General features: G+C 39.2%; 1 protein-coding gene across 1 annotated transcript in view; it reads right to left on the bottom strand.

Annotated features, from left to right (window-relative positions):
• Window positions 1-4,960: 4,960 nt before the first annotated feature.
• The window catches only part of LOC306843131 (neprilysin-like), a 62,991-nt gene continuing 42,866 nt past the window's right edge, over window positions 4,961-25,085 (bottom strand). Inside the window, exons 10-23 of the mRNA XM_079374422.1 lie at window positions 17,704-17,805; window positions 17,458-17,594; window positions 12,816-12,909; window positions 12,596-12,724; window positions 10,658-10,756; window positions 10,371-10,448; window positions 10,162-10,265; window positions 9,962-10,020; window positions 9,727-9,846; window positions 9,504-9,637; window positions 9,026-9,091; window positions 8,368-8,463; window positions 6,756-6,832; window positions 4,961-6,649 (exon numbers count right to left, since the gene is read on the bottom strand). Coding sequence (XP_079230548.1) covers window positions 6,550-6,649; window positions 6,756-6,832; window positions 8,368-8,463; window positions 9,026-9,091; window positions 9,504-9,637; window positions 9,727-9,846; window positions 9,962-10,020; window positions 10,162-10,265; window positions 10,371-10,448; window positions 10,658-10,756; window positions 12,596-12,724; window positions 12,816-12,909; window positions 17,458-17,594; window positions 17,704-17,805 — 1,395 coding nt within the window. The 3' untranslated portion in view covers window positions 4,961-6,549. The remainder of the gene's footprint in view (window positions 6,650-6,755; window positions 6,833-8,367; window positions 8,464-9,025; window positions 9,092-9,503; window positions 9,638-9,726; window positions 9,847-9,961; window positions 10,021-10,161; window positions 10,266-10,370; window positions 10,449-10,657; window positions 10,757-12,595; window positions 12,725-12,815; window positions 12,910-17,457; window positions 17,595-17,703; window positions 17,806-25,085) is intronic.

Here is a 25,085-nt window from a genome sequence, read left to right as displayed (position 1 = left end):
CTCATTGTTCTGGCAGCAACTGGGGGTTAGGGGAGGGGCTTCTCATCCCCTCTTGGTAAAAATGGGTCTGGGGCACCTCAATAGGACCAAAAGGCCATTTTAGCGTTGATGATTAAAGGAGCAGGCACTTCAAAATGAAGCGACTATCTAATGAAATTCTTAAAATTGATGTTAATTAATTTATAAAAAATATTAGGTTTGCCATTTAAAATAGATATTCCATTTAAATGTTTTCTATTATAAATATATTTAAAAGACTTCACAACACATGACCATTCATTTCCAATGACATTTAAAAAGATGGTTGGGTTGCATAACGTTTCAGCTGTTAAAGAACAAGGTGCCTCTATATCCATCGATGATATAAATATGGCTGTTTTGTAACAGTTAATTGTAGGCAAAATTAACAAACAAACACAAAAGCAAAAAAGCAACCCGTCACATTGAAAGAACAATGTTCTCTCTCTTCTTCTTCTGTCTGGCTGTCTTATTGAGTGCTGTTGAACTTAAGTGATCACGAGAGTGCTTGGGGGAGTGCAGAGGTCCAGAGACACATACTAAACATCGGGTGTTGAGAGGGATGCTGTTGCTATGGTGACACATGGGACCAGTGGGTTATTTGAACATTTTGTTCTGTAAACATCTGAGTTTTGAGTTGCATTCTGAAAGGCTGGTTACAAATGTTCCATCAAGGACTCGAGTAATATTAATTCATGCTTATGTATATGAAACAGTGTTGTTGTTGTTTTTTTTGTTTTTTTAATCCAACTTCAAGTATTTGCATCTGAATGTAAGCATTTCCAACAGTGTGAATGATTTCTCCTATTCTACAGTCCAGCTTAAGTTAAAATGTGTTTACTTGGTAATGCTATGCTGTAATCTCACAATCCTTGCAGAAAGAACAAAGAACAGCATGGAACAATCATCTTTTATATCTTTTTTTCCCCTTTTTGTGACATTTATCTGAGTGAAACAGCCACGTTTCTGCATATGGGAAACCTAGCTGCATTCATTCGTTCCTATATGAGACATCAATATTTTCCAAAGAACTCAACACTAACTTATATTTGAATATCATAGCTGGCCCTGATTTGGAGCCCAGCTGCCAAACTGGGCTTAGTTAGGGTCTCAGTTGTTTTGTTGTGTCATGCAATGTCATATTTTACATCTGCCAATTAATAAAATTTCCTCATATTTCAAAATTTAAAGACACAAAAAAGTAAAGTCATAAAAATATGGAGGCTATTAAAATGTGGAGAGTTTTGATCCACATGGAGGTATACAGATATCTCTTAGAAATTCAAGTATATCTCGTTGCCAACAAAATTGCATATTTGATGTTAAGTTAAAAGTTTGTCAGATATTAATTTAGTGAAGTGCACATTTATAGAATTCTACAATTATCTACAATACCTTATACCGCCACAAGATGTCGTTGCATCATCCTGTGCTGTGTATCCAGCTAGTGCATTTACATTTAATGCAAAGAGATTTATAAATAAAACACAAGCAAAAAGCACAAAGCAAAATTTGTCACACAAAAACAGTGAATACTATTAGCATTACTAAACTAATAAAGTACTATATAAAGTAATAAAGTACCAGAGTAGTAAACATAAAGCAGAAATTACAAATTAAACAGTGGAGAGATTTTCTATCTATCTATCTATCTATCTATCTATCTATCTATCTATCTATCTATCTATCTATCTATCTATCTATCTATCTATCTATCTATCTATCTATCTATCTATCTATCTATACATACATATATATATATATATAATGACTTTGAGATAATAGTGTGGCTGTTGTATATGTTGTTGCTTATAAATGCCAATTCATGTAGTAGAGTAATTGGTAACACTTTATTTTAAGGTGTCCTTGTTAAATGTGTTACATGTACTTACTTACTGTTATAATAACAATTAATTATGCAAATTGACATGCAAGTAACCCTAAGCCAACCCCTAATTCTAAACCTAGCCATATACTAAGTACATATAGTTAATTAGTATTACTCAGTACATGTCTAATTACACTGTAACAAGGACATCTTAAAATAAAGTGTAACCAAGTAATTTGTCTTCTTTCTAATGCTAATAACGGGGGAGTCGTGGCCTAATGGTTAGAGAGTCGGACTCGTAATCGAAAGGTAGGCCGGCAGGGATTGTAGGTGGGGGGAGTGAATGTCCAGCGCTCTCTCCACCCTCAATACCACGACTGAGGTGCCCTTGAGCAAGGCACCGAACCCCCAACTGCTCCCCGAGCGCTGCAGCATGGCTGCCCACTGCTCCGGGTGTGTGTTCACGGTGTGTGTGTGTGTGTGTGTGCATTTGTTCACTACTCACTGCTGTGTGTGTGTGCACTTGGATGGGTTAAACGCAGAGCACCAATTTTGAGTATGGGTCACCATACTTGACAATACGTCACGACTTTTACTCACAGACATGATAAATATATCTATAGAAAGTTTTAAATTATCACTTAACGAAATAAAAAAATTGAAAACAAAAACTCTTTTATTATAATTTTAATCATAATCAATAAAGATGCATTTCTCTCTAAAGGCCTGTCTAATGAGGAGACGGCGAGTCAGGATCTTCATCCTTGCGACACAGACTCAGAAAACATTAGTTTATTAGTAAATAATTAAAATATCTCCTTACTATTTCCCGCAGACACATTCATGGTTATGTTTGCTGGGGTTTTGCAGCAAGCTTTAGCCTATAGCATGCATTTGAACGCAGAAGTATTCAGCTGTGCTGAAGTCACTTGCGCTCGCTGCTGCTGCGGGACACTAAACACCATCGAGCTGCTCTCAGTCGCGGCACGGTATCGTGTTGTTTCCACCAGCGCGGCAAATTTTTTCATCGCTAATCAATAGATGTCTACAATATAAAATAAGGAGAAACCCAAAACAGGCCCGATGCCCGGCCCGCGTCTGAACTATGACGTGGAAATTGGCCCGAAGCCCGGCCCTAGAGGCGTAAAAAAGTCGGGGCCCGTCGGGCCCGGGTCGAAATGCAGGGCTCTAATGTAACTACCCAGAAACCGATCGCGGTGTCTCTCTTGATAATTGATAATAGCGTTCTGCTCTCGTCAACATTAAATTCTTAATGGCTAAAGTAGCTGCAAGCGACCAAGTAATCAATGTATAGTTTGCAGCCCCCTCTATTGGTAAAACTGACCACTACATGATTGCTTTGGTAACCAGCAGACATTCTGACTTTTATGCAGTAAATGCAGCTTTTTTGAACTTACTGTAAAATGTGGACATTTCCGGGGACAGCTCCAGTTGGGGACACGACACCAAAAACCGGTCTGTCCCCTGTCTGGTCACCCTAAAATAATATATTATTTAAATTCATGTTGCTCATGTTATCATTATCATGTTACCTGTCAGTTGTGTTTCTTCATTGCCATTCACAAATTCTCTCCCATGGTCTCAGAGTCTCAGTTGGGGGCACACTTCGAAATCTCGCAAAAGTAGTATGTTTTCACTATTGTTTCACATGAATTCAGATACACTGAAAACAAAAAAGGTGAATATTATTCTTTGAAATCTCACCTTCCTCTATTCAAATACACAGGACAATATTTTGACCACACATTCATCTAACATATCTGGTGACATGACAATGCAACTTCCATTTGCCTCTCTGAATAGTACTGAAATGACACTGTATAGCAAATTTAAATGAACTATAATGACTTAACCACAGTGCAGGGGTTAAGAAGCAAGAGAAAACCTGTAATGTATGTGCATGCAGGAAAGTGTTGTACTCATCAGCTTTGCTTGGCATGAAACTATAAGACTTTATTTTAGATTAGATTATTTCTTTAGATTAGAAATAATCTCATAAAAGGGAAAGAAACTGCCAGGTATTAAGGTTAAAATCATAGTTACAATCATTATATAGTTTTTCCAACAAGAGGAACTTGTTACGGTCACTAAATGATCTTCTGTGGTGGAGTGGTACGGGCCAAAAAGAGGAAGCGTACAAGCATTTGATAATTCTAAATAATCTTATACAACTTTTTGGACATTTTTTTAATTTTAGGTGGTCATGCTGATGCCCATGCAATCACAAGATGGTAAAATTACAAATAGTGGACTAAACTATTCAACCGTACCAAATTAAAAAACAGATCAAAACAAGATAGCAAACTTATTCTGTTTCAAGACTGGAAACTGAACAACTTTGAAGTAAGCTTGAATTTTCTCTTTAAACTGCAAAATAAATAATACTAAATTAATAAGTAGCTAAATAAATTCTTATTTGTTAGTGTTTGTGATTTTGTACAGTTTGTGTTTTGTCAGGTTTTAAAATGTCACTAGCTCTGAAAACAATGAAAGTCAATGGAAAGTCCTTATAATAAAAAAAATAAATGAATACATTGTGTGTTAATATCAAAACATTAAACACAATGCAAGTTGAAGAGTGATATGCAGCAGGGAGTGTAGAGGGTATGGTAGACCTGCAGTTCAAGTTTCAGCTTTCACTATAACCTGTCACCAGTCAGCCAACAAATCTGTTTTTAATCAGGTGGGTGGCAGCGTGAGGTATATTTAACCCATCTGCAAAGAGGCAGTAAAGATGGTGGACAGGACTAATATGAAGTGAAGAGCAGCAAATCCCTATGGTGAAGCTTTACAAGGGTCAGAAGATTTGTGAGCATGCACTGCAAAGGACTGTACACTACTACTTTTGCAAGGCCCCATATGGGAGCGAGTAAATCTGTCTCAGTGCAGTGTAAAGGCATTACATATGAAAAAATAACAGTGTTTCTTTTCACTGGGCTGCTGATATTCTGCATTATAGTCTCCCAGGGCTTGTTTGCCTGCCAAAGAAAACACCACAGAGGTTTTTGAGGCCTGTTTTTTGTTCCTTGTTCAACACTTTATCAAAGAAGCAAGAGACCTTGAGAAAACAAAATGCACAACAAAGAAATTTTTACATTAACAATTTATTAATAAAACAAAATTCTCTTTTGAATATGCTTATTACAAAGTATCTAAATACAGGCATCTGAGGTATATTTGTCTGTGAAGTGGTTGAGATGGATTTTGGTGAACAGCATTTTATCAGAGAGGGGAAAACAGTGTGCAAAGATGTAAAATAGCAAAAAATACTGTGAAGAATCAAATGGACAGAACTGAACAAAAATGTAAAGAAAATAACAGCAGCATTTGGATGTTTTTGTTGACAGGAGAGGTTTTGTTGAGGAGCTGCTAGGCAAAACTCCTTTGAGTTTCTTGTTTTTAAACTTACATTATCCCAATGCCCACGAAAATGAATATATTTTGTAATGCTAATGTAAAATACATGTAAAATCACTATGCCTGATAACTAACAATATCACAAATATAAGCTTCTACATTTTCAAAAATGTGAACAACAACAACAAAAAACATTAATTTGGCAGTTTGTGTCATTGCTAATGAAGATATAATAGACATGTTGGGACCAGCATTTCAGAAACAATTATGTATAAGATATAGATTTAAAAAAAAAAAAAAACAGTACGTATGTGTGTAAAAATCTTTGGTATAAACACTGTCTGCATGAATTGGTCTCAGTATGATTCATTTAGTCCTCCATATCATATGAAAACATTGACAAATGTTGAAAACAACAGAATTAAGAACATTTTAAGGCTTTAATTCAGTGACGCTTGACAGAATGACATGCACACCCATTCATACAAATATCAAGGACAGCACAATGACAGAAGAAATTAGACGCATTTTAATACGTCTATCATGTCATGTTTGAGATGTTCAAATCAAACTTTCAGTATCTGATTTACAGAAAATGTATATTGTCCCAGTTAATCTTTTATGATAATAAGCAAATCTTCAAAGGAAAAAATCAATGACACAAATTACAAATTAATCTACATATTTTAAATTACAATGTGCTGTGTACAAATCAGATCATTTCCTAATGAGATGAATTAATACAGAGTTTAACAATTTTCTTGGAATTCACTTAAATATCTATTAACTCTCATGGTACTACACATAATATTCTTGGGCATGTTTGGGTAGCTTCATAGTTACTTACTGAATCTAATCAAGTTGACCAGTATAAGCAGTGGATGTATACTAGTATTGTGTTAAATATGTATATACATAATGCTACTAATATCTCCAATTCACAGTTTTACTTTATTAACATTATTTGATCATTTTTGACAGTATCTCTACATAACCTTTACTTTAGATTTGTTTGTTGTTTTGTTTTTTTAACTACAGACTTACTTTACATCGTGTATAAAACAGTAAGAGCCATGAACTGAGTAATGATCTCACAAACTGTAATCAAATAAATTGGCTGATGCTTGAAGGAGTGTTCTGAGAAAGCTCCCCCTCTCTATATATGGCTCAAGTGCACTGGTGGAGTTGAGCATAGTGGCCAGTGCTTACACCGATGAGAACATTAATCAGCATCTGCCATAGTGGTATAAGAGTCAGCAGAGAGGTGAGAGGTTATACGGACCACGGGCCCTCAATAGAACCCTCATCTTCTGTTCCTCAAGTAATCACCACACTCTGCAAATCTTCTCAGGCACCATGTTGGCGTTTTTCTGGCACTGGAAGGCTTTGGCAAATTCTGGGAAGTTCTGTAATGACCCAAGAACTCTGTACAAACAGAAGTGGTAAAGTAGTGATTACCAACACATTCTGACATGAGTCTGAAGGCATAAAACAGAAGTGCATAATTGCCAGTGAAAGAAGGTTAACATACCTAAACTTCCCTGGACTGTGGACATCAGTTTTGATGGAGTTGACAGCATGCTCTGGTCTGTGTGTTCCACACCAAACCTTGTAAAAAAAAAAAAAAAAAAAGAGGTTGTTCAAAAACCTTAATTAAAGCATTCCTGTTTGTATCCATCAGACTGGTCATATGCAGGAGTTCAGTAGAAGGTAAGCTTAGTTGTATTGCATTTGTGACAATGTTGATTTACAAAAAATAAAATAAAATAAATAAATAAAAGATAAGAAATAAAAACAGAAGTTAAATATATAGCAGCATTATATATATTTCAATCACGACAACTCTCTGAAGATTTTAGCATGGTGATGGATATGACAATGTTAATGTATTTGGTCTTGGAGGAATAGATCTGCTACACTGCTGCTGAATTGCTGCTGTTGTTGGTTATTGCTGTAGTTGTAGATTATTGCTGCTGCTGCTGCCAATGCATATGGCGATACGGTGCCGTGAGTACTTAAGACATACAGCTGCTGCACAATTAGCATAAAATATAAACCATCAGAGAAACTCTGCAAGCGCGCTGCAGGAATCTCAAGTGAATGCTAGCCAGCCATATAAATGCAAGGCAGTAAGCTCATTGGCTGCATATGCAGCTTGAATCAATCAGCTTGTGCCAAGTCATTTAACTCTCTGAATAGCATCAGTTATGTTAACAACCCATCACCCTGCGCCATCTAGAGTTTCATGACTGAACTATATATATGCACACATACATATACATATACATATATATATATATATATATATATATATATATATATATGCATCTAGATTAATTATTGTGTTAAAACTGTCAAGTATTTGAGCCTAAGGTTTTATTGGCATTAAGGGCCAGATTTCCCAAACAGGACAACCTAGTGTGAGTGATTTAGGCCCAAAGAGGGTTTGCGGTGGTGCAAGCTGTTAGTAAATCTGGCCTCTATGTGTTGTCAAGACAATAAAGTTGTAAAAGTTAATTTAACTTAACATTCAACGTTAAAATAATTTTCGTGGTAATCAACATTATGCCACAAGTGTTGTTCTCCCCAAGGGTATTATTCCCATTTAACTGTTCACACAAAGGACAAAAGAGAGAAAAAAAAAGAAGAAAGGGGATGGAAAATGAGACAGTGATTTAGATGTCTTTCTACATCTCTAAAAAAATCACAGCTTATTGTAGTTCCCGGAAAACTATTTGTGTAACTAATGGGAAGTCGTGGCCTAATGGTTAGAGCGTCAGACTCGTAATCCAAACGTTGCGGGTTCGAGTCTCGGGTCGGCAGGGATTGTAGGTGGGGGGAGTGAATGTCCAGTGCTCTCTCCACCCTCAATACCACGACTGAGGTGCCCTTGAGCAAGGCACCGAACCCCCAACTGCTCCCCGGGCACCGCAACATAAATGGCTGCCCACTGCTCCGGGTGTATGTTCACGGTGTGTGTGTGTTCACTGCTGTGTGTGTGCACGTTGGATGGGTTAAATGCAGAGCATGAATTCCGAGTATGGGTCACCATACTTGGCAGTATGTCATTTCACTTCAGTTGATCTTAACTTCAGAGGTAATGAACCTGGAATATTCTTGCAAGTTATATTAAAGTGTTTCACCTGTGCAAAGTTAAGGAAAAAGAGTTGCTCGTGATTGAGGTCAATTCCAGGCAGAGGAGCTTCTTTTCCATGTTTTTTCACATAGTTCTGGTAGGCCTGGAAAAGTAAGCACAGTGATTCTGATGAATCTTGGGAAGCAGTTACTGAAAACAAACTCTTGTCTCTCAAATGTCAAAATAATAATTAACATCAGACATGAAGTTTTATGTTACAGCCAAATGCCTTCTGAAGTCTTTCCTAAGTGACAGATTTGGGATTATATATTATATACTGTTGACTATATTTGATGGTTCAGTGAGGCCTAGTATTAAACACACTGAACTGTAGTACTTGAGCAATTTTCTCCCCCTTTGGCTTTTCTAAGAATCCAAACTATTAAGCCGATTCACTCTGTCATCACAGTCTGACAGAAATCCATCCATGGTGGAACAAACTGAGCTGCCCTCTCTGCTCAGCATATGAGTATCTATCATCATGTTTTTTAACCTTCAAACTAACTCATTTTGACTGCAAAGACTTTAATTATGATCACATTTCAAAATGATTCAAATGTTGTCTCTTTTTGGAAGTGAGAAAACATTAAACTAAACCAATTTTTACAGCAGTAAAAAGGGATGTCAAAAGAACTGCAGTGAAGGCTAAGTTGCCCTCTCTTTACTTGATAAGACTGGCGAATGCCCCCGTTGTCAGCAATGTTCTCCCCAAGGGTATTATTCCCATTTAACTGTTCACACAAAGGACAGAAGAGAGAAAACAAAGAAGAAAGGGGATGGAAAATGAGACAGTGATTTAGATGTCTTTCTACATCTCTAAAAAAAATCACAGTTTATTGTAGTTCCAGGAAAACTATTTGTGTATCTAATAAGGTTCTATATTACTGCTGTCAGAAACTCACAGATAGCTATAAGGAACCAATGACATGAAAGTCACATATGGTATAAAAAAATAAAAAAATAACAGTAGGGTAGATAGAACTATTATTTTCTGTTAAACAATGTTTACTAAATGGTTTAAGATGGCAAGCTTTATTTGACTGGACATGTACTACATACCTATCATATTTGTAATAATAAATTATAGATAATGTAATAGAAATGGAATTTTAAAGATGATTATATTAGACAGTTATTGAATACATTTTGTCCATTCGCCCAATCCCAAGAGTAGCTTCCATACTGGTCCACAATGCATTTGGAAAGCTCATGGAATTTCTGAGTTGAAGATGGAGTCCACCAGTCTTTGAGGTCACCATCTTTATCAAAGTTACGTCCTGAACAAGGAAAGAAATGTTGAAAAATTTGCCTTGCAACGCTGTTACTTGAAATAATATGTAAGAGAGATCTGTTTGGAGTCTGATACCATTGTCATCAAAGCCGTGAGTGATCTCATGCCCAATGACCATCCCAATACCGCCATAGTTCAGAGACCAGGGCTGACCTTTACCAAAGAATGGTGGCTGAAGAATACCTGCAGGAAATACTAAGAGAAAGCAGTTAATTAAAATTAATTCTTCATTAGTTAGACAAAGCAGATTGTTATTATTATTATTTCTTTTTTTTAGTTACTGCTACATTGTGTAAATCTGATTCGATACCTATTTGGTTTCTGCCAGAGGAGTAGAATGCATTGACAACAGCAGCTCCTGTGATCCACCTTGAATTAAAGATGCATATCACTTAAATATTTAATTAGAGCTCTTTATTCGTTAGGGTTTTATGACAGTTACTATACTGGGAAAATGGAAACACTATTTTAGAGCACAGTTATACATTCGTATATCTTATGAGTTCTTACTCTTCTTTGTTCACTTTGATTCTCAGTTTCTTTAGCCGTTTCTTCTGACCAAACTCCAAGTTCTTTAGAATGTTCTCAAAGTATTCTTCTGCGCTGTAGCTTAACTAATAGGAAAATGGAAAATATGCACAACAGATTAACTTTAAATTATTTTAATTAACATGATCCTCCTGACTCCTCAGTTCACCCTTCATCTTGTAGGCACTCACATCTTGGTATTCCTGGTCCAAGCATGTGTTGTTCATGATATTTTCTGAGAAACCAATTCTTTCTCTGATTGCTCGTGCCTGTAGTGAAGAAGAGTAAAACATAGTATTTTTAATGTGTCTTTGGTACAGCAAAAAGTCAATTAAAAGCAAAATCTTTCTTTAGTCAAGAAAACATTTCTTTGGAATGAGCTTTCAAAGATACTTTTAGTCATGTCCTAGCATTTATGATCAACAGTGATTGTGCATTAACCTTTAACTTGAAACACAGATTTAAAAATAAGCCTCACCTTCTCCTCTGCAGCTTTCTTAGTTTCAGCATCCATCCAGGCTAGATCATCCAGATTACTCACAAATACCTCTCTGATGTTAGTGATCATCTCATCCATCTGAGAAAATCACAGAGAAGGACATCATCAGACACCATTTCTCCACAGAAATTCTATACACATTCTGGTTGGGAATTGTTTAGTAGGTTGTGTTCTTACTATTCATCCTTTGGATGAACAGGCATTATTCTGCAAGTCTAATATAAATTAGCTACTAGACGATGTTTGTGATACAATGAAAATTTTCAAATGATCTAAAGTACGTTTTCATGTTTACATTAAAAATGTAGGCTTTCAAGGAATATTGTACAAGACCAAGTTTCAGTGTGGTTTAGACATGCAGCTAGTAGGCAAGCCAAGATCCACGACAAACATTTTTAGAAAAATGTCTGTCGGGGGGAAAAAACAAAAATGTCCTAACCTTTCTAAAAAAAAAAAAAAAAAAAAAAAAAAAAAAAAGATTGGTTTTCTGTTCTTTATTACCCATTTAAAAGCAATGAACTGTGCAAATACCAAAACTTATCTATTCTGTTTATGTTTGACAATGATAAAGTTATGGAAAATTGGAAAAATAATCAACTATCTGTAAAGCATGTTCACACTCTGCATGATGGATTTGTTTTAACTGGAACTTACAAGATATCTTGTTCTCTCATTTATAAAACTGGCAGACTGAGAGACCACTGATAGTTCACTGAATGTTGTTTTCTGACAGATAGGCAGTGCTGGATAAGGCTAATTATTGACATATGACTTGGTGTGAATATCTGTAACATTATCCTGGTGACCTCAAACCCACTGGCACGACATTGATGTGAGGAATGATTTATGGGTGGGCCTTGTATGGGTCACCTGATCATGGACAAGCACCCACAACGCTAACACTTGCTGTTATGCATGTGATTTTATAGGCAAGTATAGTCGTAAACCCAAATGCTGCTGACATGTGCCAAAAAAAAAAAAAATTCATAAAGCAAGCTGCTATTCACCAATCTACACAGCACATCCTGTACATGAAATTATTGTGCATATTATTACATTACATTGTCAATTCAAATATATAAAAAATACCAATCTTCCTGAAGATTCCTTTCAGGAAAACGAAGAGAATTCTACAATTTAAGTTTTTCTTTAGCTACAGGCACTTTTATATACCAGGGGTGTATATATAAAACTTTTATTTTTTTAAATGGTTTCTATCAGTTTTTCAAAAACTTGGCTGACTCATAGTTGTAAGTTTGTTCAATTTTTAGTGTACTTGTTTACCAAGGGGAAGTCACTTAAGAGCAAATGAGATTAAATGCATGCGAAATATGAGGCGAAAATATAAATTGTGAGCAGAATATTTATATTAATTTCCAGTCAGGTTGTAATAGTAAATATTATTTACTATTATTTAGGTTACAAATATTGTAACAAAGCAGTATGCCATTTTATTCTAAAGTGTTTAAAATGTCATTTCTATAAAAAACTGTTGAACAGACATAAAACACACATAGGTTGAGATGCGCTGGAATTGTTCATGTCAGGGTTTCGCAAACATATATTAATTTATGGTTGCTGTTTGGTAATGTTAGTAGAAAAATGAAATTAGTGAGTGTGATTTTTTTTTTTCCTATTCCCAGAGGCCATATTTGAAGAAACTGTGCAGGGTGCTGCCATGTACATGTGGTGGACTTGAGGTCAGGAGAGTCCAATGATTAATAGAGTGTTAGATAGTGTGTTTTATGACAGGTGGTACTGATGCAATGCTCAGCTGTTCTTACATGCATACAAGAAAATGGATCCAATTCAAATCATCCCACACAGGACTCAAGAGTATGTACAAACACACACAAGCACGTTTTCAAGAGCGATTATAGGACCCTTACAGGCATATACTGTGCACATACAACTCACCATGTCTTTGCTATCTCCTGCAAAGGCTTCCTCCACATACAGTCTCCCCACAGCTTTCTCCATGTTGTTGTTCACATAGATGGCACACTGTCTCCAAACTGCTGGTTCTGAGGTGGTCCCATATATAGCCTGAAAGGGGTGGTAGCAAGATTATAAATGTGTTTAAAATTATGCCTGTTAATTCACAGTTTGAAGGTTTTTTTGTTTTTTTGCTCTTTACCTTTCTAAATGGTTTCCTGGTCTCCCTGTATGTCCTGCTCAAACCAACCACCAGATTCATAATGAAACGCCACACCATGTAGTTCTGAACATCTCTGAACAAACAATTACAGAATGATGTGTACTGTTATGTATAGTCATGTGAGAAAATAAGTACATACCATGGAAATTGCTTTTTTGACATTTTTTTAAGCACTTTCAAAAGCATTTGACCCTTTTTGCATATTAATGAAATTTATGCACCCTAACAAATGACGCATTAAAAGTTTGTAGAATTTTTCACAATTTAAACTGAAATTCAGCTTTAAAACATGCTAGTCACATGGAAAAAGTATGTAGACTCAGTAAGTGTAAAAAAAATAAAATAAATAAATACAATTAATAGGTAAATTGGCAGTCAAGACTGGGTGTCAGTGATTCAAACCTGTTTAGTGCAGGTGGAACCTGTCTTATTTAAACCTCTCATATGTCATATAAAGTGTGATGTTCCGTTTGCTATTGAGTTGTGTGGTGTCATCATGCCACAATCTCAAGAGTTCTGCAAGGTCTTTAGAAAAAAAATCCTATGAGTCTGAAAAGGGATTTAAAAATATTTTAAAACTATTTTAAATACATCATTCCACTATAAGAAAATCGTCTATAAGTTGATCTCATATTAAAAGTAGAAATATTTAGTAACAATAAGTTCAGAAGTTTGGGGTCAGTACTTTCCCCCCCCTTTTTTTTCATAAATATTTTTGTTCAGCAAGGACATGTCGAATTGATAAAAAGCGATAGTAAAGACTTAGCCTACATTGTTACAAAAGACTTCTATTTTGAATAAATGCTGTTCTTTTTAACTTATTCATAAAGATTCCTGAAAAATGAATCAGAGGTTTCAAACAAATATTAAGCAGTTGTTTCCAACATTGGTAAGAAACCAGCATATTAATGACTTTGATGAAAAAATTGTAATGATCTTTTTAAGATGATATGTTTGTTACCAGGAATTTGTATTTTGTACACATTTCACCTTTCTGTTAACTCATAATCCTTTATCAAGAATATTAAGGTCCCCTCCACCTCACAACGCCATCTCTGATGATGTGTACGCTGGGCAATAGGGTTTTTCAATAGCCAGACGATTTTCAAAACTTCCCCTCAAGCAACCTGTTGTCGCATCACACTCTGGCGCTAGGAACAAGGAGGCGAGGAACTTCTTTCAAATGAACTCAGACCTTTATTTACCAAACTCAGGGATCACTGGAGACACAGATGAACACATGAAGACCGGACACAGACACAGGGAAACGCAGGGCTTAACAAAGGCAGACTAAACTAGATAATTAACATAGGGCTGGGGACTAATTAACTGATGAAGACATGAAACGGGGACTGGGATGGGAAGACCAAATATGGGCATGGAAACACAAGACACAGGGAAACAAAGTCTGACATCACGCCCCCCTCCGGAAGGTGCGTCCCCGCTCCATATACCATCCAACGCCGCTCTGGAGGCCGGTAGCCCTGCTCCCTGATCCCTGGAGGCCTCCAGAGCGGCACCCGTTCTGGGAGCCATGGCGGGACAGGGGGCTCGGGAGGCCATGGCGGATCCGGGAGCTTGGGCGGCCATGGGGGGTCCACCTCCGAGACCACGGCCCCAGCCCCCACATCGGCCTCTTCAGCAGGGGGCTGGGACACTTGGGGGCGCTCTGGAAGCTCGGAGCTGGACAGAACCAGCGGTGTTGACGGAAATCTGGACGGGACCAGCGGAGACGTAGGAGACACAGGAGGGCTGAACGGGACCAGCGGATTCATAGGAGGGCTCATGCGAGGAGCTGGCACTGGATGGTGCTTGCGAGGAGCAGGCACTGGAGGGCACTTGCGAGGAGCAGGCACAGGTTTGGAGAGAGTTTCATCCGGGTGGCTTGCCATAATCTCTGCCGGAGGGCTTGGCAGAACTGCGGACGGCGGCGTGAATTTCCCCGCAAACGGCGGCTGGCATGGGAAAGCCGCGGACAGCAGGCTTGGGAGAGCCGCATCGGGTGGCTGACTTGTGTTGGCCACTGACGGCGGCTGTTTTGCATTGGCCACGGATGGCGGCGGGCTCGGAAGAGCCGCAAACAGCGGCAGGCTTGGGAGAGCTGCAGACGGCATGAAACTGCAAAAAGGGTGACACCATTTCATAGGATGTGAGAAAGAGATTTAACAACTTTTTGTCCAGTTATTTGAGTCTCTTCACTTTATACGTACAGCAGCCCAGTCCCCTAATACTGTAATATTCTTTTCAAACTGTTAAATGCCATTGCCTCTAGAGTATTTAGAACATGACTTTGCTGTGCAAAGTCCTCTAAACCTTACCCCAAATGCACAAATGCAAATTTTTACAATGAGCATGAGTATGAGCATTTATTGTCAAGGGAAAGGTCTCGAAAGCAGTGTGGGTCTGACTCAAGCTCCAACACAAAATGCCAGGCCTGTAATCCATACTGTGTAAACTAAACAGGAATGACCTCACTATCATAAAAGGTAAAAACATCACCAGGAACACTGGGGAAAACATGGCAGAGATATTTATCAATGTTAAGCTGTGTAGCCACTCAGGATGGCTTGCATTGCGTTGGCCGCGAACAGCGGCTGGAATGGGAAAGCCGCGGACGGCGCCGTGAACTTCCCCGCGGACGGCAGCAGGCTCGGGAGAGCCGCGGGTGGCTGACTTGCGTTGGCCGCTGACGGCGGCTGTTTTGTGTTGGCCACAGACGGCGGCGAGCTCGGGAGAGCCGTAAACAACGGCGGGCTTGAGAGAGCCGTGGACGACGGCAGGCTGGTTCTGGCACGGGGCAGGATACTCTCCAGACACCGGAGGATCCCTTCCCTCCATTTTAGTCCTGTGGTGTCTGGGAGGTCTACGGGACGATAGAAGTTGGCCCCGTGCCAGAACAGCGAGAGGATGGTGGCGTCATCAAAGACCGTAGCCACGGCGAGCCTGCAGAACTCCCACGAAAACTCAACAAAGGGGAGATCTCGGCGGGCAAGGGCGATGACTTGTGCTGCAATTTCCATCGCAGCATCGGTGTCGGTCCGGTCTTCTGTCACAACACACTCTGGAGCTCGGAATGAGGAGGCAAGGAACTTCTTTCAAATAAACTAAGATCTTTATTTACCAAACTCAGGGATCACTGGAGACACAGATGAAGACGATCAGACCGGACACAGACACAGGGAAACGGAGGGCTTTAAAAGGGCAGACTAAACTAGATAATTAACAACACAGGGCAGGGGACTAATTAATTGATGAAGACATGAAACGAGGACCGGGACGGGAAGACCAAATATGGGCATGGAAACACAAGACACAGGGAAACAAAGTCTGACACCTGTCACAAAACTGCATGAATCATGGGCAGTGGATCTCTAGTTCTTGGCATGTTTTGCAAGGGACTGTATTAGAAGAGTAAATTTAGAGATGAAATGTTATTTTATATTTTTCTGTAAAGGGCTATGGGCACTCAGTTAGAAAGAAATTATATATGTCAGTAATGACAACAGTTTTCCTATTTGTTCATTATATACATTTTGTATAATGATGAACAACTGCTTGTTTAAATATAAGAAAATTAATTAAACTTCAGTAAAGTAATAAAAAAGATTTGGTCCCACATAAAAAATAAAAATTATTTTTTTTTAAATAATAATAAAAAAAAAAACTTAATTAAGTTAAACATATAGTGAAGTGAAGTGAAGTGACATACTGCCAAGTATGGTGACCCATACTCGGAATTCGTGCTCAGCATTTAACCCATCCAATGTGCACACACACAGCAGTGAACACACACACACCATGAACACACACACACCATGAACACACACTCAGAGCAGTGGGCAGCCATTTATGCTGCGGCGCCCGGGGAGCAGTTGGGGGTTCAGTGCCTTGCTCAAGGGCACCTCAGTTGTGGTATTGAGGGTGGAGAGAGCGCTGGACATTTACTCCCCCCACCTACAATCCCTGCCGGCCCGAGACTCGAACCCGCAACCTTTGGATTACGAGTCCGACTCTCTAACCATTAGGCCACAACTTCCCCCTTACATTAATTAAATATACATTAATTATACATTATATATGTATTAAATATACATAAATATAAATAAAATTAATATGTATTAAATATACATAAACATACATTAATTAAATATACATTTAATTAATATGACCTAAACAAACTAAACTGTGTTGACCCAACTAAACAGATTTATTTTGAATGAACTAAATTAAATTAATGTATTAAAAATAATCTGAATTTCCATTTCATTTTTACCCATTTATTTTTCAAGCTAAGGGCATTTCATTCTGGGATCTCACTCAGTGTATTCTACATATTTTTAAAAGGTAGTAGGCCATATATATATATATATATATATATATATATATATACATACATATATATGTATACATATATACATATATATGTATATATATATATATATATATATATATATATATATATATATATATATATATATATATTATACCATGTATACAGAAAATGCAAGCACTTTATGAATATTGTACACTACAAAAATAATATGAGAAGTATGGTAGTGTTCTATAGCAATATTAATAACACATTCTAAAGCACTAGACAGAAGATTGTATGTGAAATTACCTCTTTGTGTACTTGGCAAGGACAGGGTTGAGCCTCTTAAAATAGTTTGGGGCATACACAATAACCTCCTCACTGTCTGTAATGGGAATGCCAACTGTGTCCATGATCTTATTAGTGAAGAGGGTCCAGTTGAACACCTGAATAGGAGCAGTGTAGAACTAAACGAAAATTCATAATTTCATTGCAGGTTTTATGAGGATAACAATACTGTTCACTGCATGGAAGGTGAAACTTTTTTCTTTTTACCCTGGAATCAAACTCCAGAGTGAAGTTGTTGTTCAGGATCTCCAGAGGCATCTTGTTGTAAAGTAGAACCGGGTTGTTTCTGTCCTCTGGTGTGTCTGTTGCCTGTAAAGACAAGGAGAGCATGAAACTGCAAAAAGGGTGACACCGTTTCATAGAATGTGAGAAAGAGATTTAACAACTTTTTGTCCAGTTATTTGAGTCTCTTCACTTTATACGTACAGCAGCCCAGTCCCCTAATACTGTAATATTCTTTTCAAACTGTTTCAAATGCCATTGCCTCTAGAGTATTTAGAACATAACTTTGCTGTGCAAAGTCCTCTAAACCTTACCCCAAATGCACAAATGCAAATTTTTACAATGAGCATGAGTATGAGCATTTATTGTCAAGGGAAAGGTCTCAAAAGCAGTGTGGGTATGACTCAAGCTCCAACACAAATTACCAGGCCTCTAATCCATACTGTGTACACTAAACAGGAATGACCTCACTATCATAAAAGGTAAAAACATCGCCAGGAACACTGGGGAAAACATGGCAGAGATGTTAAGCTGTGTAGCCACTCTAGCAAACAGGCTCAGTGTGGGGCACAAACACATTATATGGGTTAAACAAAGAAACATACTGTTTCTTGGCCAATAAATGTACTATAAAGTTTAAACTTCCAAGTATTTTCCAGATTTAGCTAAAAAAATATATATTAAACATTAAATCCCCTTAATCAGAAAGGGATATCGACATACCTTAGACCATGTAGTGAACAATATATTATTTAAAAAAATAATACATGTGCATACAATTAAATATGAAGATTACAATAAATATAAAATAAAATGTAAATCAAACCTAAATTAACTGTAAATGTAGGGCACTTTTTCGGGCAAGTTTGTTCACTTAGAGGTTTTCAGGCTTAGTGCAAACAACCAAAACCTGGTTATTTTAGGCAGTTTAGAAATCCTGTGCAGAACGTGTTCCCGGGAAGTGGCACGTCTGGTCACCGTAGTCTATGCATGACTTGACATTTTATTTGTATTAGTGCTGTCAAACGATTAATCACGATTAATCACATCCAAAATAAAGGTTTTTGTTAACATAATATACGTGTGTGTACTGTATATATTTATTATATATATATAATAAATATATAAATTATATATTTATATATTTATATAAATATATATATGTGTATATATATATAATTAATTAAAAATAAATTATATATATATATACACACACACACAACTTTTATTTTGGATGTGATTAATCGAGATTAATCGTTTGACAGTACTAATTTGTATCCAAAATGGGTAAATGTAAACATTAGCAAAGACTATAGGGATACAAAGACGGTTCACTCCTATACTTATGAATGGGAGAAACTGCAATGCGCAATATGGTTGATTAGTCCCACCTTCTAAATGAAAGAGCCAATCGCTGATTGGTAAAGTCATTGCGTCACTGCAGCTGCAGTTCAAAACTCCAGTTCCCATAAAAACCTGAGGCTAGACCGGCCAGTGCGCATGCACAGCCATAAGCGTGTTATGGCTGCGCATGCACATTGGTTGGTCTACCCTGAAAAATAAGCTTTTTGAATGCTATTTCACGAGTTCACACTTACATATATTTAGCACGAGTTACGTAATGCGTATTTGGCAAGTATGGTAATATGTAGTTGGCGTGCTGTCCTGGGGAAGGGCTCTGATCTCGGGAATGGCCCGAACCCAGTGTATCCCCCCCCCATAGTGTGGTGAGAACTTAGTGATATTGGTGGAGAAGGGGTGGTGGAGGGATGCTGATAGACCGTCGAATGAGTGGAGGTATGTCAGCTGTATTTATATCCGTGAATTGATTGACTTGATTGCGTGCCACTTGTGTTTAATTAGGCTAAGTATCTCACGTGCTCCTCCCGAACTTTGTTAATAAAACATAATTTAAGCATAAGGAACAACATTGGGCAGTTCATTTCAGATTTTGCTAAGTTTAAATATGTAATTTATTTGCAAGTTCAGTGAGCAGATTTTGAGATTTCAAGATTCCGCCATTAATTTAGATAGGACTTGTTCTTGTATGAGCTGCCCGGAGTTTCAAGATCAGCAGGAAGGGAACCAAATGCAGAGAGAGTAAATCAAATATTTATTGAAAACACACAAGGTCACACAGCACAGGGGTGGACAATATTGAGACAGCTCCAACCAGCAGGGAGACAACTATGCCCCAGGAGGTAGAATGGTCTAAGTTGTTGGCCAAACTGGGCAGAAGGATGATGAGAAGACCAGAGCAGAGAACAGCAGAGCATGCAATCAGAGTGAAGAGACTCAAAGCAGGCCAGTATTAGAGATTAGAGGCCTCATTTATAAAATGTTGTGCAGAAACCATCCTATCTTTGATCTTACGATCATCTATCACATGTGCGTACATGTGATTCATAGAACAAACGTACGCACAGAATATGCACGTATGCCTCTCTTTCAGATGTGAAATATACGACTTGCAAATGAACTTGCGTGCAACTGAATGGTTTCAGCTCTCTGCCTTGTAAACGACTCCTAATTAATGAAATTACCATATAAAACATCATCAGTCATTGTCCAAATCCTTTCATTTAGAACAGCGAGCTGCAAGAACAGCATACATTTTTAAAAACCTGCAGTATACCGACAAGAAAAAGTAGGTACATCTGCTCAGACCCTGATGTGACGCTAAGCACTTTTCCGCGTCAAAGGCAGTTTTCACAAATATGAGCATTGGCGATAGGGCTGCACGATATTGGAAAAAACTCACATTGCGATATTCTTTTTTCTGTAATATATATTGCGATATGAAAAAATAAAAAATCACCAGATGACTTGAACAGCTCTATTTGGAAAAAAATAATCAATGATTGGGGTGATTTTGTAGATGAATAAATCAGCATAGAAAATAAGAAAATTACAAACAGATAAATATAATAGAAAAATTATACAAATTAAATAAACAGGGCTTTACATTCTTCAGGTAAGTCTAACAGTATTCAGGTAGAGAAATTTAATAATTAAATGTAAAATAACAGTGCATAGTCTTCACTGTATAAATTAAATCTAATAAATCTATAAAACTACAAAAGTGATTTTTCTCTATGTGTTTTGTTGTTTGATTAACATTCATGACACAGAAAGCCTCAGGAACATTAAACTGCTGTGAACCAATACTATGCATTTACTTTCTCAATAGTTTACCTTCACCTAAGCCATAAGCAACCATGTTTACAAGGATAACTGCAGAGACATGCATTTTGACATAGTTTTGCTCGTCATTTCAGACACAAATAGATGCGGAGATGAACGGAATTGATTGTTCACGTGCATCTGCGTGGCTCTCCCCCATGTGTATAACGGGGACGCTACACTATATAAATGAGGCCCTAGGTTCTCAGCACCAGGCCTAGTTGGCAGACCGCCACAGATAATGAACTGTGTGGGGCGGGGCTCCGCCCTACAGGAATAATCTCATTGGGACAGTCGCCCGTGGGTGGACCCAAATCGGGCCGTTTAAAAATGGATGCAAAAGCTTTGCTCATTGCTTGCTTGCTCGCTGACTTGCTTGAAAACTTTGGCTTCGTCATTTGATCATGCTGCGAAGCACCCTCAGCTATATACCATCTGGCGAGAATCCACACATGTCGTCCAAGTTCCGACCAAAAGAAACTTTGTAATAGTCAAGTCAAAACTTTGCCCAGAGCTTGCTACCTACGCTCAGAATTTACCCAACCAATTCTGTATTATTATTGTGGCCACGAAATAAACAGAATTGCTAAGATATACTAGTTTAATGCTCTCTGGACAAGTCGTTAATAAAGTATAAATCATATATTTGATTAATATCAATTAATCAAATCAATATCGAATCTCTACAATTTGATTTCCTAAAGCTAAAATTCAAAATAAGACTTAAATCCTTTACATAATATGGTGGAGAATGTTGGCAAACTTTGATTTGAAAATTCATAACCATAAGCATATGTTGTATCTTGTCTATTTTTAACCGTAAAGAAATAGAGTAGATACAGAGAGACAAAGTTGTTTGTGGTACTCTATTCTTAGGTGTGGTACACAATGCGATTGAATGAAAGAAAGTTGTTGTTTAAGAAGAAAATAAACTGCAGTAATTAATAAATTGTCTTTTAAGACGAAAGCCGCTCAAAAGCGCACTGAGAAAGGAGCAAGCGTGTCCCTTGCTTTCTCTCTCCTATAAGGCCTTTTCATAGTTTTGATTTGCATTTGATTTGCGTATCCCAATATTTAAATAACTAAACTATGCTATCTCCCTGGTGTGAGGATGTCAGATTAGCTAACTGTTATTTCTCTGTCCTTTGGTTCACTAACGTTACCGCTAGTGAACGTTACGGCACTCAGAAGGAGTGGCCAAAACGCATCTGTGGGGAGAATATTGATCTTGATCAAGTGAAAATTGTGTGATGATAAATCCACTGCTTTTGTCTGTCAGAACTGACTGACACCAGAACTGAGACTCGCCGAAGACTCAATAACGCTGTTGAATTGAAAATGAATCTGTGTATTAAGCTATCTCGAGTTGAGATTGGTACCGCTATATGAAAGAAAGAATCTAAATAGTGTTCTTGTGGTCGTGCAAGTGTGAGATGCATTCGTACTGAAACTGGGCATAACTCACATGCGGGTGTGTGTCTCCATAGTGACAGCCCAACCCAGGAAGTGCGCAGGCTCAGTCCCCATGCCATCTTTGAGCTTTTTGTAAACAAAGAGCATAGCAAAGCTGGTAGCATTGAAGGCTAGCGATTAGCACCTAGCATTTTGGGTAGCCTATAAGTTGGGGTGCAGCGTGTTCCCTATTTATACTTCACTCGTACTGCGTCGCTAGACGCTATGGGGAAAAACTCCTTTTTCTCCGAGGACTGAAGACTTTTTCAATCACGCAGTGTGACTGCACGGCCATTGGTTTGTGCAGTAAATAAAAACGAACCAATGGCTCGTCAGCGGTGCTGCACGAGCCTATGGCGGCAAAGCCCACCAGAAAGGGCGGGCCATCTGGCTATATAAGCAAGCGCTTCGCCATAGGAAATCAGATCAATTCTCCTTCAGCGACGACGATCATCCCTTCGCTGACACTCGGGACTGAAGATGCTCGCCGTAGAAACGCCTCGCTGCGGATAGAAGCTGCCTTTTCCTCTGCGCACTCTCGCTGTTCTGCCTGCTCTTCGAGCTGCTCCAGTGACCTGTGCAGATGCCAGCCTCGTCCCCTTCGGCCATCCGGTGAGTCTAAAATCAAATTTTTCTGAAAGAGCAAATTTCAAGGAATGTTGTTGCAAATGTCGCGCTGCGAGTGTGGCTCGCGCAGGGAATTCTGCACGATGCAGTAGGGTGGTGAGCGCTTCGCCTGTGTGGGCAACACCCACACAAACTGCGCGTTCACTGAGACAGAATGCTCACTCGAGTATGAGTCTCGCTCTTCTCCACTCGCTGGCCTTCTATGAAGGCAGCTCCGCTCTTCCGTTTCTCCTCTCTCAGCAAGCTCGGAGAATGAAACGATTGAGCCACGGGCTAAGTAACCGGTTTTGAATGATCCCATGCCGGCTCAGGAGCTCACTCTTACCGCAGAGCTCTGATCCGCCGGTGTTTTTAAATGTGAGAATAACCGCCCCTCTTTACATGAGCGACTATATTCTCTTGGGCGGACCGGAGTAGAAAGCTATCTTTGACAGCTTTGCGTGTGCGTGTGAGTCGCTGAAGCTGCTCCCTCACATACAGACTGCTTTCGTAGAAAGCCGCCCCTGATTCGCTCGCTATAAGGAACACTTAACTCGTGGAGCAGAGCGATCAGGCTTGAGTGATTGCACGCCGGTTTATCTCGTGTGCTCACTTTAATCTGCTAGAGTGTGTTAACACGTGAGGATCAGCGCCCCTCATCGCACTGAGTGGCACAATCCTTCTATACAGATCTTACAATACTGTGCTGGTTGGCCCCGCCTTCCCCGCTCTCACTCTCTGGAAACTGAGAGAGCGCGGGGCTGAGCAGTCAGGCTCGAGTGATTTTTGCGTGCCGGCATAGCCCAGCGTGTTTCACTCTGCACACAGCGCTTTGATCTGACGGTGTGTTTACAGTAAGGATTAGCGCCTCTTGCAGCTCTTTGATCTGCTAGCGCTACTTTCACTATTAAGCTGTCCTTGCTGCACTCGCAGTTATCCTACTTCAACGAAGTTGGCCCCGCCTCCCCTGCTCTCCTGTTTCTCCTCTCCCAGTGAACTCGGAGCGTTCAAGCTTGAGTGAATTTACGCTGGCCAAAGCCCCGTGTTTCAATCTCCATACAGCTTTGATCTGACAGCGTGACAGTCTGTGTCTTGCCCTGCCTCCCCGCGTCCGCTACGAACGGATCTGATGGGATGCACGCATCAGTTTTTGATCTGCCAGGGTGTTCACACACAAAGATCAAAGATCATCAGCACCCCTCTTCTAATGAGTGGTTTGATCTTTTTAGGCAGATCGATAGAAAAGGCTGTCATTATGATTATCTCTGTCAGCTTCAGACTCTAGACCACACCCACGGGGGGTTGACTTCTCTCCTGATGGAAGCATTGAGTCTAGCGCCCCGAAACGGCCTCTGTCATGCCTACGAACACCCCGTTTAGCTCGGCGTGTCGACGGCAATGTGTTTGTGTACATACTGTTGTGAACTGAGCCAGTTCAAATAGCGCCCACACAGCCGATCACTACTATAGTGAGGAAAAGTAAAACACAAACATTTTCAAAGAAGTAATTTTCTCTTCTTAACAGGTGTGTCGAGTTCCCACACGGCGACTTACCACCTGAATGAATTCCAACACCCTTGCCACACGGGCCGAGGCCTGGCGGGCCATCCCCGGAGTGTCTCATTGGGTTCTGGGGATTATAGAATGAGGTTATTCACTTTGATTCGCTCAAAGACCCCCGCGGTTCAGCGGTGTGGTCTCCACCTCAGTGCTAAGCCAGCAACGCTCACATCCTGCCAGCTGAGGTGAAGAATTTGCTGGAAAAAGGGGGCTGTAGAAACAGTTCCTCCAGCTCAGAGCGAGTCAGGCTTCTACAGCCGTTATTTCCTCGTCCCCAAAAGGATGGCGGCCTCCGGCCCATCCTCGATCTCAGACGTCTGAACCGTGCCCTCATGAGACGGTCATTCAGAATGACTGCACTGAAGCAGATCCTCTCACAAATTCGTCCAGAGGACTGGTCCTTTTCGCTGGATCTGAAAGACGCTTATTTTCACATCCAGATAGCCCTCCGTCACAGACGATTCTTGAGATTCGCCTTCAAGGGAGTGGCTTATCAATACACGGTCCTGCCCTTTGGGCTGGCTCTAGCTCCCCGTACTTTTACGAAGTGCATAGACGCGGCTCTC

This window comes from Barbus barbus, assembly GCF_936440315.1.
Source record: "Barbus barbus genome assembly, chromosome: 23".
NCBI classification, from domain to species: Eukaryota; Metazoa; Chordata; class Actinopteri; order Cypriniformes; family Cyprinidae; genus Barbus; species Barbus barbus.
Note: the sequence above shows the minus strand (reverse complement) of the source record. Positions and strands in the feature narration are given on the sequence as shown.